This window comes from Pan paniscus, chromosome 10 (assembly GCF_029289425.2).
Source record: "Pan paniscus chromosome 10, NHGRI_mPanPan1-v2.0_pri, whole genome shotgun sequence".
Lineage (NCBI taxonomy): Eukaryota > Metazoa > Chordata > Mammalia > Primates > Hominidae > Pan > Pan paniscus.
In genome coordinates, this window is record NC_073259.2 from 11,179,057 (window position 1) to 11,196,389 (window position 17,333).

General features: G+C 48.4%; 1 protein-coding gene across 1 annotated transcript in view; it reads right to left on the reverse strand.

Annotated features, from left to right (window-relative positions):
* The window catches only part of ANO2 (anoctamin 2), a 384,000-nt gene that overhangs the window by 61,508 nt on the left and 305,159 nt on the right, over nucleotides 1-17,333 (reverse strand). The window contains exon 16 of the mRNA XM_008973750.3: nucleotides 14,248-14,443. Coding sequence (XP_008971998.1) covers nucleotides 14,248-14,443 — 196 coding nt within the window. The remainder of the gene's footprint in view (nucleotides 1-14,247; nucleotides 14,444-17,333) is intronic.

Sequence of the window (17,333 nt, forward strand, 5' to 3'; positions counted from 1 at the left end):
CCCCTCTCTGCCACCAAGAGGCCAGGTCCTCCCTGCCTGATTTGTGCGTATCAGGTCCTCACCTGCCTGAACGTGCCACATCCCCAACTTCGGCCTGATTCTCATTCCCCTTAACTACAGGAGACAATTCTGAGGCCCAGTGGAAGTGTCTGCCATTGAAAGGTCACTTTCGGTTTCGAGATCTCATCACTCTGCACCCTCATGTGACTCTGAACCCTCGCGCTCGCCACACTCCCACTCTTGCCCCACCCCCGCATACAGTTTGGAGGGCTTCTCTCCATAAGCAAAGTCCCAGAGAGACATCTTCCAGGCAGACCCCAGCTATTGCCAGATGTGCTCTAGTATGAACATGCATTGAATAAATGAATGAGTGAATGAATGACAGGAAAAATGTGTTTGGAAGAATGAAAAAAAATTTTGTCCCATATTAAAAATTCCCCGTCGTATTCCAAGGAGGACAAATTCTAAGGAGGGACTCTTTTTCTGAGCAGATGACAGGTGTAACCATATGACAGGAGCAGCCAGAAGACTCAAACTCACCGACCTAACATAAGAGGCGGGGGTGCTGGAGTTGGAGGCAGGACCCGGAAGGGTGAGGGCCAGTGCGATGGGAGGGGAAGGGCAGAGAGGAAATGGACTGACAGGTGCGGGGAGGGCCCGCTGGGAATTTTCATTAAGTGCTGCTGTGAGGTTTGCAGTGTGACCTCTTCGTGTGCCTCTCCGCAGAATCTTCAATCATGATTCCTTGAAATTGTTCTGGATTCACTCTTGGGGGACTGCTGAAGGACTGGGTTCTACTTCAAGATGAGCATGGGGAAGGAGCAGAGACTGATCTGGGTAACCAACGAGAGAGATTAGGGAAACAGGCAGACACCGTGGAAGGCAGAGGAGGAGAAGAGGAAGAAGAAAGAGAAGGGAAGGGGGAAAAAGAAGGAGGGAGAGGGAGGAGGGATGAAAGGAAAGGGAAGGAAGAAAGGGAGAACTTTTCAATACGATGTTTTTTCTTTTTCTTTTTCTTTTTTTCAATAGGAATTTGAGCCTCTGTCCAGTGTGCCTGAGGCATCCAATTTAACAATAACACAATCACATCTCATCTCTTTTAAATATTTTGGGGGCAAGAAAATTTAAGCCCATGTCACCTAAAAAAATAAGTAATCAGATCTGAGGGTCCGAAAATTTGGAAAACATATCTTGAAAACATATCTAGAAGGTGATCGGGATGAGATGTGGAGTGGCATATGTCTTTAATTTTATTTTATCATCCCCTTTGAACTGTGTGTCCTCAGATCTCCCAGTCCCTACAGCAATTCCCTCCAAGTTCCCTGCAAAGAGGATCTAGTCATTTCAGAGGCCTTTCCTCCAACTGGAAATGAGTGATTCCCTTCCTCCATACTGATAAATCATAGGCCTGGCTATTATTTATGAGTTTTATTTCTAAAAAACAGCCTGTGCCTGTGCTTTAGGGCCATGAGCCACCATAAATAAGGAGCATTTCCAATAAACGATCCAAATCCATGTGACAGGCCACAAAATCAGCTCGGCGCCCCAGCTTGGAGCAGCTCTGAGTCACAGTGTGTGCTTGGCCGAGACTTCTGGGAAAGGGGCCTCAGGGAAGCACCTCCCAGTGAGGGAACAAATGAAGGTCTGAGGCAAGGAGGGTTGCCACAGCCTGGAGTGCCACTTTGACTTTTGGATCTCTCTCACAAGCCAACACAGAGGGCCTCACCTGCCTAGGACAGAGACTACATGGCTGAAGAAATGGAGCAAGTGGGCAGGTGCAGTGGCTCATCCCAGCACTTTGGGAGGCTGAGAAGGGCAGATCACTTGAGGCCAAGAGTTTGAGACCAGCCTGGCAAACATGGCAAAACTCTGTCTCTACTACAAATACAAAAATTAGCTGGGCGTGGTGGTGTGCAGCTATAATCCCAGCTACTCGGGAGGCTGAGGCATGAAAATCGCTTGAACTCAGGAGGCAGAGGTTGCAGTGAGCTGAGATCGTGACACTGCACTCCAGCCTGGACAACGATGCAAGGCTCTGTCTCAAAAAAAAAAAAAAAAAAGAAAAAGAAAAGAAAAGAAAGGAAGGAAAGAAATGAAGAAATGGAATGGAGCAAGTGTTTCCAGAGGCCAGGTGGGGTGGGGTGACATCTGAAGTTCAGGAAGGGCTGTCTGCATCTCAGGCCACTAGGCAGGATTCCTCATAAGACAGACTTCTGGAGGGGTCTGAATCTCAACCCCATGAAAAAATGGTCCAGCCTTGTGCTTTGAACAACTCCAAATACAGTACCTTTAGATTGCATGGCTATGGGGATACGATGGAGGGGAATCTAATGGAGAGAGGGTGAGGAGACAGGCAACTCTCTATTATTCACGTGCCCCCAACATAGCACCTCCGCCGGGAAGCACCCCAGGTTGATTAGAGGCCATCTGAAAGTTTCACCTGCTTCCAAACTGTGGAGCAGGATCCCAACAAAGAGGGCAGACTCCACTTCCCGCCAGAAAGGACAATCGGGAATTTCTGTGCAGAGCCATTCCCACCATCAGCCCTTTTCTTTTACGTGCTAATCCTCTGCTGCATCGTGTCATGAAAAAATATGAGTGCAAATGACCCAGCTGTAAACTGCCTTGGAAAACAATTAGTATGAAAGCCCAGCTTCATCCCAGGGGGCCAGCTCAGGACTGAAAGTCCCCAGAGCTCCATCTTAATCCTATGGAAACAGCACGGCCAGGAGAGGACGCCAGCTGTAGGCTCTGAATCTTGGAAAAGCAGCTCCTCCTGACTGGTGTCTTCGACAGCCCAGCCGGTAAATGCATAACGATGGCAGCAAAAAAGAACAAGAAGATGCCCAAGCAAAAGTGCCTGCTCTTCCCCTTACCTCTCCCTAAGGCAGGCCACGCCTTTGCAAACAGCAATGTTTGCTGACAGCACAACCATCTGGGCTACCCTGCATTTGGGAATGGGGGGCGGGTGGAGGGACTGTCTGGGTACCTGGTGTCATGCTGTTGCCTTGGTAGTGCCATGGGTAGGGTGGAAATCACCCTAGGAGAAGCCAGCCAGCTGGGTAACGAGGCAGCCAGCGCATGACCTGAGGGAGCTGAAAGCCCCTGAACTGGGGATCTAGAGGTTGTGCCTGAGATACTCCTGCGGCCCAGAGAGCTTCCTAGCACAGGGGACCTATCCCTCAGAGTCAGGAAGGTAACTCTTGCCCCTATGCAAAGGAGCATGAGACCTACTGTGCTGGCTAGCAGCCTAGGCCAGGGTGACAGCACCCCCAGCACATCTCCTTTTAAGAAAAAAGGGACCTAAACAGGAAGGGAGCACTGGAGAGAGAGAGAGAGAGAGAGAGAGAGAGAAACAGACAGACAGACAGACAGACAGACAGAGAGACAGACAGACAGAGGCGTATTCTGTTACGGGCCAATCATGAGAATCCTCCTATATCCAGCACCTACTATGTGCCAAGCACCATACAAGCACTTGACAACTTCCCTAAGATTTTTCTCCCTGTGGCAAGGACAGGAGTGAGGAGAGAGCAGGAAGGTGTGTCCTGTCCCTGATCACAGACACCCCCAACACCCCTGGGTCATCTGGCAAATGCACACACTGGTCTAGAACCTGAGGGAGGAGGCATACGGTCAGTCCATTCTCAGCCCACCCCTCATGTCTTCCCAGAGGAAAACAACCCACAGGAAATTCTCCTGCCTTTCCCACCATTATCTTTTCTCATTCGACAAATATCTATGGAGGATGATCATGTGCCTGGCGCTGGGCCCCAGCTGTGCAGTGGTGGACAATCCAATCAGCTCCCGCCGTGTGGAGCTTCCAGTCTAGAAGGGTGAGGGCGACAACTGCAACCGTTTTAGAGAGCGGTGAGTGTTGAAGGAATATGTAGTGAAATGAGAAGCAGAAGGAAAGGGCGATGGGAAGGCTGTTTTGGTCACAGTGGTCAGGAAAGGCCTCTGAGGAGGTGACCTCTAAGCTGAGACCTGCAGGGTAAGGAGGAACCAGCCCCAGGGGCTGGGGAGAGCTCCAGGGGGACGCATCAGCCTGGGCAAAGTCTTGATGCAGAGCCCCAAGGCTGTGCAAGGAACTGGCCAGTCCACACAACCGGAGCATCCTGAGCCTGGTGGAAGTACTGGGAGGGGGAATTGGAGAGGAAGGCCAGAGAGTAAATGTGTGGCTCTGTGAGCCACAGGAAGTACAATGGGAAGCTGTTGTAGATTTCTGAACAGGGGAAGGATGTGACGAAATTAAATTTTTAAAAAATCACAAAAAGTGAATGGTGTTGGGAGGAGTGCGGCAGGGAGACAGAAGTGGAAGCAGACAGACAAATTGTGAGTGTGTTGTTGTCCAGGCACAAACCAGTCAATATGAGGATGAAACTTGTGAAAAGTGGTCAGATCTGGGATACGTTTGAAGGTAGAAAGAACAATACTTACCAGCAGACTGGATCCTAGGGGTGAGAGAGAGAGAGAGCTCCAGGGAATGAGAGTGCCAGGGAGAGAGAGAAAGAGAGAGCCAGGATAGCACTTGGACTTTGAAGTGAGCATTTGGGTGGCTGCTGGTGCCATCTCCTGAGATGGGAAGAATCGGTGAAAGGCACCAGGTTTGGAGGAAAAATTAAGTGCTCAAAGTTGGACACATTAAATTCTTGGCCCCTGTGCTTCTCCTTGGCCCCTGTGATTCTGTTCCCCAAAACCCAAAACCCCCAAACCCCAGCTCATGACCCAAGGCCATTAGAATATTGTATGAACCGAGAATCATCCTTCGAAGTACCCAGCCAGCCTGGAGGAGTCAGCACCTCAAGCAAATCCAAGCCTCAACGTCAAGGTTGGATTGGGTGATTTCCCAGGTCCTTCCTGCTTCTGGTCTTCTGTGTTCTACAATATGATTCACGAGGCTTTGACGGAAGACTAGAGGGGGACTCTGGGCTGGAAGTCAGAAGACCTTTCTGTCTAAGAGTCCCCAGATAAGGGAATTTATCTTTCTGAGCCTCAGTGTCCTAATTCATAAAATGGTACCTTCCTTCAACATTTATTGGGAAATACAGCATGGAAAGCACCAAGCATGGTGTAAGGGCTCAAAGATTTGCTCTTATTATGATGGCACAGCAAGGCACTGCAGAGATTTGCACATTTGTTTCCACTTCCTTAGTAAAAGAAGTGTTAGCAAGTTAGCTAAAAATCCCCTACAGAGCCCTCTTAGAAGGTTGGGGAGTGCATTTTGGCATCACTTGGGGTGGTGAGGTCCCTAGGAATCTCGCTGAGGGCCAGGGAGGTGAAATAGGCAATCACAGGATCTGTTGCGTTTTGAAGATTGAAGGTGGCAAGCTGTGTGCTCCCAGGGTGAGTTCCCAGGGAGAGCAGGGGCCCTTGCTATGGGTCAGGGTGTCGGATGGCATCCTGGAGATGCGGGTGGAAGTAACATATGTGTCCTAGAAACAGGAAACCCTGACAGCTGCAGCCCCTAGACTGAGGCCAGCCTAAAGGAGAAGACTGTCCTCCCTGGAAGAGCCCATGCTGTCCAGGCCTGGAGTACGGAGGGGCCACCTCAGCCACAGTCCAGCCTCTCCCATCAGAGGGGTGGGGCCAGTGTCCAGCAGCAATGTTCCGTAGGAGTGAGACCCAAGGAGCGAAGGGCAGGTTCTACCCAGGCATCTCCATGTTTAACTTCGGATGTTGGCCTGACCCCTCTACCACTGAGGATTGCAGCAGGAAACAATTCCCCTTGGATGGTTCAAAGGAAGCGACTCTAATGAAGCCCTTACTCACAGCAGTGAAGAGACGAGGAGAGGAAATGGCATGGCTGATGCCCAGGAAGAACCAAGAGGGAGAATTCATCCTGCAAGAGCTGCAGTTATGAAGAGATGAATTTTCTCCAGAGATGTGGGAGCATCAGGGAGAAGCAGAGGAAAACACCCCAATTCCCTAGTGAGGTAGAGAGGGGATCTGGGGAGAAAAGGTGCAAACAAAGGAGGAGCACCACAGCCCTTCCTTCTCTTCTGGATGCTTTAGTCCTGGGCTCCTAGAAAATCCAAAGAGAAAGACAGGAAGATATTGGACTTCTTGCTAACAGGAGAGATGAGTGCTGCAAGGACTTTGTAGGGAAATGAGAGATGTGTTCATGGTCACAGCTCATGACTGGGAAGGAATTCTTACCAGTTATACTGTGTTCTAAACAGTAGAATTACTGACCATAGGCTTATATAACTGGTAGGGGTGCTCCACATACTTGGGCTATAACCGTACTCACATTGTTTTATTAGTAGTCACAGCCTCCTGCCATCCTCTCTGTTTCCCAGACAACATTTAGAATAATTTAAGCCAACATCATGGAGGGGGCCCCCCAACAAGCATAGAATCCCCCCTGGCCACACCCTGGGAGGTTCTTTCTCCCCCACTGCCTGAGGCCACCCAGAGAGCCGGGAGCCCCAGAGAGCCAGAATCCTGGTGCAAAGCAGGAAGAGAATACAAGCCAGCAGACCCAACTTTCAGGCCAGATTGCAAATGACCAGCACTGTGGTGTCCCCGCAGACAGGCATAGGCCCCATTCCCCTCTGCAGCCCACGCCGGCCAGGCCCACCCATGTCCTGTGCTGGACTCTGCCCCTGATCAGGCTCCGCTGCAGAGAGCAGACCCCCCATCCCAGAGCACTGCATCCAATAAAGCCAACACTTTCACCCCGTGCTCCAAAAACAAACACTGTTCACATTTAGAAGATTAGATTCATATATGCTCAAAATATTCTTCTTTAAAGAATGTTTGGTGCCCTGGCAGCCATTTGTATCTGTGACACTGATTTTTCCGCCGTCCTTTTCCTTTCCTCCTGCTCTTCTCTCCTCAGTAATAATATATTGCCTTTTGCTAGAGTAGCTTAGAATTGGAGGAAAAGTTTAGACTCAAGACTTCCTGGTAGGGGCCAGGCACACTGGCTCACACCAGTAGTCCCAGCGTTTTGGGAGGCTGAGGCAGGAGAATCACTTGAGCCCAGGAGTTCAAGACCAGCCTGGGAAACAAAATGAGATCCCCTTCTCTACAAAAAGTTAAAAAAAAAATTAGCCAGGTGCCGTGGCACACACCAGTAGTCCCAGCTACTCAGGAGGCTGAGGTGGGAGGATCCCTTGAGCTCAGGAGTTCAAGGCTGTTGTGAGTTATGATCATGCCGCTGCACCCCAGTCAGGGCAACAGAGTGAGACCCTGTCTATTTTTAAAAAGAGAGAGAGAGATTCCTGGTGGCCTTTCAAATTTAAAAAAAAATTCTTTCTTTGTTAAAACTTATAAAGCTCGCAGGACCCCAAAGCCTGTGGAGCTCCTCTCTCTCTGTGCACGTGGGACAGGCGGCTGCACTCACAGCTTGCCTCCCTGCTGTCCTCCCTGCCTGGGGCATCTGAACCACACGGTTGTCCCCATCCCCAGAAATACTCGACCTCTTGTCATTTACATATGTGAGTGCACTGCATTCTAAATCTTCTGGAACCTTTGTGGTGTTTCCTGTTGCTCTCCCAATAAATTTAAACTTTTCTGGGGAACAAGGACAGCTACATATTAAAAGGCACTAGAGTGTCATGGTTTTAGCAAGGACAATGAGGCCAGACTCACCACTTATCAGTTCCATGACATTGGGCCTCTGATTTTCTTCTCTGTGTCTTCAGTCTTCCTGTCTCTAAATGGGAGTATTAAGATTACCTACCCTCCTGGGGCTGTTTTAAGGATTAAACATACTGATATATGTAAAGTGCTTAGAACAGTGTTTGGTACAGGGTAAGCAGTGTGTGTGTGTGTGCGCGCGCACGCACGCGTGCGTGCACATGTGCATGCATGCATGTGTACAAGTGTGTGCGTGTGTGAGATATAGGGTAAGCAGGGTGTGCATCAATGCACACTCATGCACACTACTAACTGTATGCTTCGGTCAAGTTTCTAAACCTCTTCAGCCTTCTCATAAGTAAAATGAAAGAAATGACCCATTCCCAGTGTTACTGTCATAATGTGGGGCAAAGTATGCAAACCAGTGTTGGTATGAGGTGGGCCCTCAATGGAACTCATGGCCTTTCCCCATCCCTCCTTTCACTCCCATCCCTGGCCCCGCTTCAGGAGCATCTGGGGCAGTGACACTCAGGAGTGGGCTGTCAGTAATGTCTAAGCACCTCCCAAGCACAGCCATTTTCATAAAAACCTTGACTTGACTAATACTCTTTTTTCAAGCAACTACAATGAGCCCAACCCTGTGACTTGGAGAGGTTGGACGGCAAGGGAGGGATGAAGTGCACCGCCCCGTACACCAGCCAGCATTCTGCAAAGAGTTTTGAAAGAAAAGACAAGAAGGAAAAGGAGGTAGCAAGCCAACAGCATTTTGAGTATTCAGCCTAGAAGCCTGCCATCAGCCGTGCCTCCTCCATACTGCCTCCTATTTGAAGAATTCTCCAAAGCTAGAGTAGAGACAGGCCGCCTTTCCAGGCCAAGCCTGACCATTGCCTATGTTGGTTATGCTAAGATCCTATAGTTTTCCTGCTCCCAGATGTATGGCTCAAAGGCACAATACCCCACTGGGTCCTGACCTGAGGAGGAAGCACACCTTGCACCAGTCAGCTCCATTGCTCTTTCTTCTTGCCTCCTGCCTTACCCTCCTACCATGCTGCAGCCCTGTCCTGTTTGCTGTATGTCCAGAGGCCCAGTGACCTCCCCAGATTTTGCCTGCTTCCTCCCCTAGGACCCGGACCCTTTCTCTACAGCCACCACCTGTATCCCCTCCTGGAGTGAATGGATCACTGGGGACTAAGAGACTTTGTCCCACCCATCCACTGGAATCCTACCCCCGCAGCACTCAAACTCCAATACTGATGCTTGCTGACACTGGCAACACACTCTGTATACTGTGTCTTGGCCAGCCAGGCTCCCTCTAGGACACAGCTCCAAATGCATTCCCTAGAAAGCCCCCTTCCCACCACCCCAGGGTTCAGCTCAGTCCTGCCTCACCAGTGCTGCGTTGCCTCCAGATTCCAGCATGCCTTGCATCTACGCTCCTGAGTATTGTTATGGCAGCCAGGGGGACAATCACTGTTTTTATCCGCCGCTGCTGCTAGCGGTAGATATCATTCTCAAGAAAATTAACAAATCTTGCCTTCTGTGATATATATTTGCAGCAAGAATGGACCTCAGATAGGCCTGACACCTCAGCCTCTTGAGGGATGCTCCCAGGAAACTGGTCTTCCATTACTCAGCCCTGTGGGAAACACTTGGGGACTTATTGGGGTTATTGACACCAGCTGTTTGCACCTGTTGAGCAAAGCGTATACTCACAGCCTCCTCAACTATCAAGAGATCTGGGGCAGGAAGCCAAGCGGGTGTTAAACCCAGCGTGAGAATGGCAAAGGAAGTCTTAAGCCTGGCAGACTTCTCATTCCATTAGGTGGCATTATCCATAGCTTTATGTCCCCATGGAGCCTGGGGGAACCCTGTAACCATATCTCTGCCTGTGGGGATACTGCTGGGACCTACTTTGTGGGACCATCTCTGTTAGTGTGGGTATTCTTTGCCATTAAGGAAACTTCAAGTCTCCTGATACTCTTGGTGCCTCTTTCAGTCACTATCCCATTGTGTCAGCTTTGCACTGGCCTTATTCATCTCAATAAGATCACATCCTTCTGTAGGCAGACAGAGTTGAAATAAGGAATACATAAATGCTCACTGTAGCCTCTACTGTGACTTAAAAGATACCTAGCCTATGGGCATTCCTTGAAAAATGTCTTTTTACATGCATGAATGAAGAGAGAGACGTATTTCACCAATAACTGCATTGACAAAAATGTGCTAAGATCTGCCATGGGCCAGGCACTGCGCAGGAAATAAAAATAAATGAAAGACAGGGTCACTGTTCTCAAGAGCCTTGCAGCCTGGTTGGGAGCAAGTGACAGAGACTTTTCCTGCTTACAGAATGACCATGTACTTTAACATATTTTCCAAGTTCTTCATAATTAGGCCGATTCTAGCCAGTGATCTGTGAGCAGATGGGATGAATGACGACTTGGAGGCTGAAGCATTTAACAGCCCCAGTCAACTCTCCAACTGTCTTCCCCTGACATAGTGTCCACAGCAGCCCCCATCAGTCTGGGTCCCTGAGCAATTGTGTGCAGCAGAGACCCCCGCCTGATCGCACTAGATATGTGGGCTGAGCAAGAACACAGATGACTTTATGTGATGCAACCAAGATATTGAGATGAATTTATTACCCCAGCAGAGCCTAGTCTATTCTAACACTGGGAACACACATATATGTGTGATGCGGTAAGATCAGACAGTACCTGATCGGCATCCAATGAATAGTGTGGATAAGAGTCTCCAAGCTTAGCCTTGGTCTGCAGGCTTTGCCTTTACTGTTCCATCTTCCTAAGAGTTCTCCTTCTAGATCTTTTTGTGGGTTGCTCCCTCCTGCCATCCGGGTCTCAGCTATAAAGCTACCACCTTGAAACACCTTTCCTGACCAACTCCCCCAGAGTGCACAGCCCCAGACCACTGTCTGTCTCATCACACCTTCCTCAGATTCTGTGGAATGGCCCTGCTTGCTGTCCATCTTTCTCTGGTCACAGTGAAAGCAAAATGAGAGCAGGGACCTTGTCGCTTGTCTTTGCTGTGTTTCCAGAACTGTGCCTGGCACGGAGCAAGCACTCCATCAACAGCTGATGGATGAACCCAGAAACAGAGGGTGTGTGCCAGGGGAGTCTGGAAGTGGGAGGATGACCACTGACAGCCGAGAGGCCAGAAGAGGATTTACAAAGGAGAAGCCCTTTGAAGGAGGGTCACCGAGGTCGTTTTGGCAGTCACAGCAGCATGAGCAAGGCCGGGGTGGGACAACACAGGGAGGCTAGGGTGACCATGAGCTGAGTGGGTCAGTTGGGGTGGAGGAGCACAGTGGGAAGAAAGTAGCTGAGAGCTTGAAATGCTAACTATAGGTACTCCAGGACCAAGGGAAGCTGTCTGAGGGTGCTGACTGGGAGCAATGTCCCTAAACCCACTGTTCGGGAAAGGTTGGCTGGATGGGGATTTCCAAGCTAGAGGCCCATTGAAAGAGGCTGAGGACAATGGCACAGGCATTAGGCTGTGAAAACCATCCAGACAGAGGGGAGGACCAGAGGACAGGAGGAATATGAAGAAGGAAGGATCAGGAAATCTTTGTCCAAAAAACTTCCCCGATACCCACTGCCACACAGCTCAGGGAGCAGAAGGAGCCAAGTCTAGAGCTCAAAGCTTCTTTCCACTGGATTCTCAAATTCAGCAGTCCCTCTCTGAGCTCTCTGGGGTACCCAGTATAAGGTAGACAAGAGCAATGCCCCAGAACAATGCTCACTGGGGTTCCTGATGGAGACCCAACACACCACTTCAGTACAGATGGTGAGAAACTGACATCAAAGTCACACAAAAGAGATTCACATTTTAGAGGTAGAATCTGAGTCTGAACCTTAGTAAAGTTAGCATGTAACACTTCCCTTGCGGGCCATGCAGTTTTTGTGAAGATGAAATGGAGTTACAAATTTTATTTTAAGTTTAAAAATACTTTATGAGTATCACTCTCAGAGAGAACAAAATGTACTTGTTAGGATTTTATCTCCTTTCCAGGGCACAGACTTTCTTATGGAGTCCTGGACATTGATCTAACAGCCCAGGGTAGCCGCTTTGGTCTAGGCAAGGAGGGTGTGCCAGTAGAAACAGTGAACATAGCTTCATGATGTGAAAGCTCTGTTACAGCCCATTTTATTTATGGCTTCAAACAGAAGAGTTAAGGCCCCGCCTTGCATATGGGAAGTATTCACTAAATACTTATTAATGAGTTTTCTATTGTTGCCAACTCTATTTGTCTTTCATCTTTATCACTATCTACAGCAATGCAAGAAAAGTGAGACAATGTGACACAAATGAACAGGAAGAAGAAAGGTCTACATCACCATTGACTTTCTGTCCTTCTTTTCCCTACTTCCTGCCCACACACTCAGCAATACCCTTTACATTGGATCTCCTACCTCTCCCTATTCTGTCACATCCTATTTCCCTGCTAAGTAATTTTGCAGACAGCTCCCGTCATGCCACGCTCTTAAGAAAAATCTTCAGTGGTGCTAGATCAGGACCACATGGAGCGGGTAGGGGACATTTATTTCTACTCCTGGTGTTTCCTCCATGCGGTGGGAGTGTAATTAGTTGTAATGGCTCAGCTTGTCTTCCCCCAGCTCAACCATTTCTCCTCTTGGGTGAGAGAAGGAGGAGTAGCTTATCTTATTGTTAAGTCTAGAAGAGGACGCTGGCATTCCTTGCCTAGCCTCTTTTTCTGCCCTTCCTTGGAGGGGAGCAAAGGGCCTGCAGGAGGCAGGTGTTCTTCTATGCCTCTCCAAGTTCTAAGTTCACAGGGCTGGCCCATCCGCTGCTGCCTGCCATGGAGAGAGAATGTCTATTTGGCTCTCTTCCTAAGCTACTACCTCCCATGTAGCCGTTCTCAGTTTTACAGCTGATATTTTGGCTTTGTCTACTCTTGCCTTGATCTAATTTCTCAGCTGGTTCAGTAATCAGGCCAGGAAGATGGTACTGTTTATGGCTGAATGCCCCTGGGAACTCCAGCAAACACTTTTCCATTGTCTATGAAAAAAATCGGAGTCCTCAGCCTGGCATTTTAGATTTTCCATCAAAAAGCAAAACAAAACAAAAAAAAACACGTTCTGGTCAACTCCGTCGGCCCAGTTTCCCACTCCATCTTGCCCTGGATGTGCCCTGGACGTACAGCCCTGGCACCGGGCTCCCCTGGCATCCTGCTCACACTTCATGCTTTCTTTCTCCCGTACGCTGAGCTCAGCTCCTGTTCCACTGGTGTTTAGCTTGACCAAGACTCTCCCAACCACCCAAGTGGCTCATTTGCCACTTTCCTGCATGCCTTTCCTGACCCCAGGGATCTGATCACTCCCTTCAGTGCCGTGTTTCCCGCTTGGTTTCCTTTGCCAGGAATCTTCCTCTCCTCCTGCCCATCCCCTCCTCCCTATATGCATGCCTGTCTGACTCTCACTTATCTCTGGGCTCTCCAGTCAAATGCCTCTCCCTCCAAAGCCTCCTGAGTCCCCAGGAGTGTTGGATGTTCTTCCAAAGTGCTTCCATAGAATCCTGTCTATCATTAAATATGCTGAATTAAAATTCTCTGCTTATTTTTCTCAAGATGCTTATGAAGAAACACAGATAACATTCACAAATATGCACATGCCTGGAAAGAGCAGAGCTGCCCCTGAGGATGGTAAGCTGCCGATAGCAACACAGAAGTCAAAGCAAAGTGCTCACCATGGGTAGTGTTACAGTAGAGGCCAAGCAAGGGAAAGGCACAGACAGAGCAACTTTCCGGAATTCTCCAGTCATTAGGAGAAGGCTCTTGATGAGGTGGTTATCCTATCAAGGGTCCGTGAATTAAAGGCATCATATGTACTATGAATGCAATCTCCGTATGAGGTTAACAAGAAGCTGGGGCTCCTCGTTACTAGGGTCAGAGAGGGAAATCCCTACATTCAGAGAGGGAAGGGATGAATCCAGGCCACCCAGAATAAATACAATGGGACAGGGTCTTGACTGTCAGCTTCCCCCATCCAATAAGCATGAATGCCAAATGCCAAGATGTGGTGCTCGGGCAACAGCGGCTTGCAGCTCAAATGACACATCTGAATATTGAGGCCATTGCATTTTTCTCACTGGCTTGAAGCTTGGGAAGTCTGATATGCCTCTTTGAAATCTACTCAGTGCCTGGGGAATGTGTGGATTTTCTGGGGCCTCTGACAATATGGGGATAGATAAGACCAATAAGACCCTCTTGGGCTCAAGTGTCAAAAGGCTTTCCTCAACTTTATAGATGCTGCTGGGAAAATGAGAGCTAAAGCTCTGTAATTTTTAACAGGAAGTCTTGAGTCTGCCTTGCTTCCCAGGTTAGGCTAAAAAGAACAGACACCACGGTTTACCCTTAGGGGATAGTGAGTGCCCTGTCACATGAGGCAATCAACACAGGCCAGAGGATTTGATCAAGAACATTACAGGAAGGATTCCTGCCTTTAGAGAAAGCCCTTTGACAGCCCTACAAATACACATACGTTGCACTTCCCCATTCCTCTAATTAAAATGCACTGTACAAAGCATCCTGTCCCTGTCCCATTTTTTTTATTTTATCACCAAAAGCCTTGCACGCATTGACTTAAAAAGGGCCTAAGACAGCCAGAAGTCTCGGTGACACAGTACCAATTTTGGTGAGCCACTTGGCCACAGCGCCGTAGATCTCGTCCAGGATGAGGATGACCACGAGGTTGATGATGACTGCTGTTGCTGTCACTGTCACGCGGACATTGGAGCGTGTAGCCTTATTGAGAGACAGAGCGGCTGCAGTTGTTATTCGATACACTATCACCCCAAAGACGATTGAGAATGTCAGGGCAATCTGTTTGGGAAAACAGAGAGAAGTACACATCAGCAGGCAATTACCGAGCACCTACTATTTGCTCTGCCAACAGTACCATTTGCTGTTATCAGATATTATTAATCTGGAATCTTTTGTTGGGTAACAAGGGATTCCAGATATTATTAGTCTGGAATATTTGGGTGGGTAACAAATTTTTAGGCAGAGTTCTGAGTGGAGGTGCATTTTCCAGGGGAGAATGTCTTAATTTTTGTCAGATTCCAAATGATTTATCACACACACACACACACACAATAAGGATGAACATGCTGGACCCTGTGGAGTGTTCAACACACATGACGCAATTTCTTTCATTAGGGAGCTTTTGATCTTCTAAAGAGATAACATGAACTCCTTTTAAATAAACCATAGTAAATAATGCCCAAGAATGTATTAAGTGCTAAATGAAGAGTATAATTGCTGAAGGAACTCCAAGTACACGGGAGAAAGTAAATTTGAGTGGTCAGGGAATAGTTTGTGGAGACAGTGGGATTTAAAATGGAGTTTTCATGAGAAGAAATAGAAAGCCATTGAAGGTACCTGAGCTGAGAAGGGATGAGTTACAGCTTGATAAGTAGAGGCAAGAAGGTTGCTCAAAGGAGAAAAGAGGGAATACATCAGGAGTGAGATTTTAGGAATCTCAGTCCTCAAGATGAACAAAATATCACTGTAAGATTTCTCTACTAGGTGACTTGAAATGGAGGACTCAGATTCCTCATTTGATAGAGAAATGTCTAGCTGCTGTGCTCCAAAAGGAGGGTTATAGCCACGTGACCTCTAAGGGTTCCCCCCATTTCCTCTCTCTAGAACCTAAGAATAAGAAGGGACTCTCTTAGACCTAGATCTGCCCAACAGCCCTTCTTCCTTCTTCTGTCCCCACATCCCCTCCTGTCCCCATCGCAACCAAGGAAGGATCATTTCCAGGAAGCACAAGGATGCTATGAGAAGCAAGTACCCTGAGTAAGCCTCTTAGAGGGGATAGAAGAAGGAGAGACAACTGCCAGGTGCATGCCCCACTCAGAGCAAATTCTAATTTGCTTCAGTCAAGTCAAGACTTCTTCAAGAAAGAAGACTTCCTTCTTAGGACTCTTTCTGTAAAGGAAGCTGTTCAGGTCCTATTTCCTCTGCAGGACAGAGAATGGGCACTGGCTATGAAGGACTAAATAGAAAACGTGGGGAGAGAAAACGGCAGGTGGAAGGCTCCCTGAAAAAATAAGCTGTGCTGGACTACACACACACACACACACACACACACACGCACACACGCACGGGGAGGGAGGCAGGAAGGAGGGGGTAAGAGGAGGGGAGGAGAGGCACAGGAGGAAAGGGGAGGGGAAGTGGGGGCCTCTGGCTTGGGCAGTGCTTTGCAAGCAGTGTGAATGACACTCCAGTGGCTTGCTAATGGGTGGCAGATGTGTCCAGGTATGGATGTTTTCAGACCTCTGGGGGGTACCTGGGGTGTGCTGGTGGCAGACTCAGCTCTTTATCCTGGTGGGCTTCAAAAAATACCAGTAATTGCCCTATGGGCCGTGTTGTGAAAAAGAAGCCCTTGGTAAGGAAGGGAGAAAGGTGGCATTCTCTGGGTAGAGGAAGGCTGTGTGTGTTTGGGTGTGTGTGGGTGTGGGGAGAGGAGAGGTTAGATGGGAAAAACACTCTGTGTGAGGCCCCTCTTCTGCTGCAGGGTGGGGGTGGGGAGCGGCAGAAACACCAGCCTCCAGGACTAAGTAGGGACTACTACCGTGTAACTGGGAAAACCTGGACATGACATCACCCCTCTCCGACAATGTAGACATTTTCATTTCCCATTCCTCTGGGATTGTCACTGCCAGATAGTAAGGGCCTAGAAAATGTGGTGTGAGATTCTTTTCCCCAAAAATCACTTTTGCAGTGAAGACCAGTGATGAAAGTATTGATGAGGCTGGGGAGGTGAGGGTATTGAGGAGTGAGTGAATGTGTGTGTGTGTGTGTACGTGTGTGTGTATTTGGGGTTGGGATTGGGAGACGGACTAGGGGAAAAAAAACAATGGCAAAAACATCCTTTGTTTAGGGTCTTGTGGGAGGGACATGAAGGAAGACGTGGGGAGATCAGCTTCTGTTCTTCTCTAAGAGGCCCAGCTGCTAAACTAGAGAAGGAAGAACACTCTTTGCTACTCAAAATGTGGTCCAAGGACCAGCTGCATCAGCTGGAAGCTTGATTGAAATGCGGAATCTCAAGCACAACTCCAGACCTACTGACCTGGAACCTGCATTTTAACAGAATTCTTTTTCAAATTCAAGGAGCACTGTTCTACTTGTCTAGAAAAGCCCTCTTTCCCACCCTCCCTTCCTCCCTAGCCCCACCCCTGGCACACCTCATTTCAGCTCTCTGGTTCTTTGCAGGTTTACCTTCTCTGGTCTTAATTTCCTATCCCACTATAGAAATCAAGCTCTGAACCTCTCATTTGGTGTTTCCCAGGGCATCTCAAGATTCACAGAGCTTTCGAGCTGCAGGAACTTGCAGAGCACCAACCCAGTCACGTGACCATTTTGGAGCTGAAGAAACGGGCATGGAAAAGTGATGTGATTTGCTGAAGTCCACAAGGTGTGGACTACAATGCTACTCTTCTGGATCATGGTAGAAATTTTAAAATCTTAGCATTTAGGAATCACCTATGTACAGTCTTTAGTCTCATACATAAGGAAACTGAAGCCCAAGAGGCAACAATGTGATTGATCCAAGGTCTGGAGGGTATATGGTAGAGCTGAGATGTTAATGGTGATAACATCATCAATACCAGCTGAACCATTTGTGCCTTCTAGATGTCTTTATTCAATGCATATCTTCACTAGCACTGTTTCTTTTTCTTTTTTTTTTTTTTTTTTGAGACGGAGT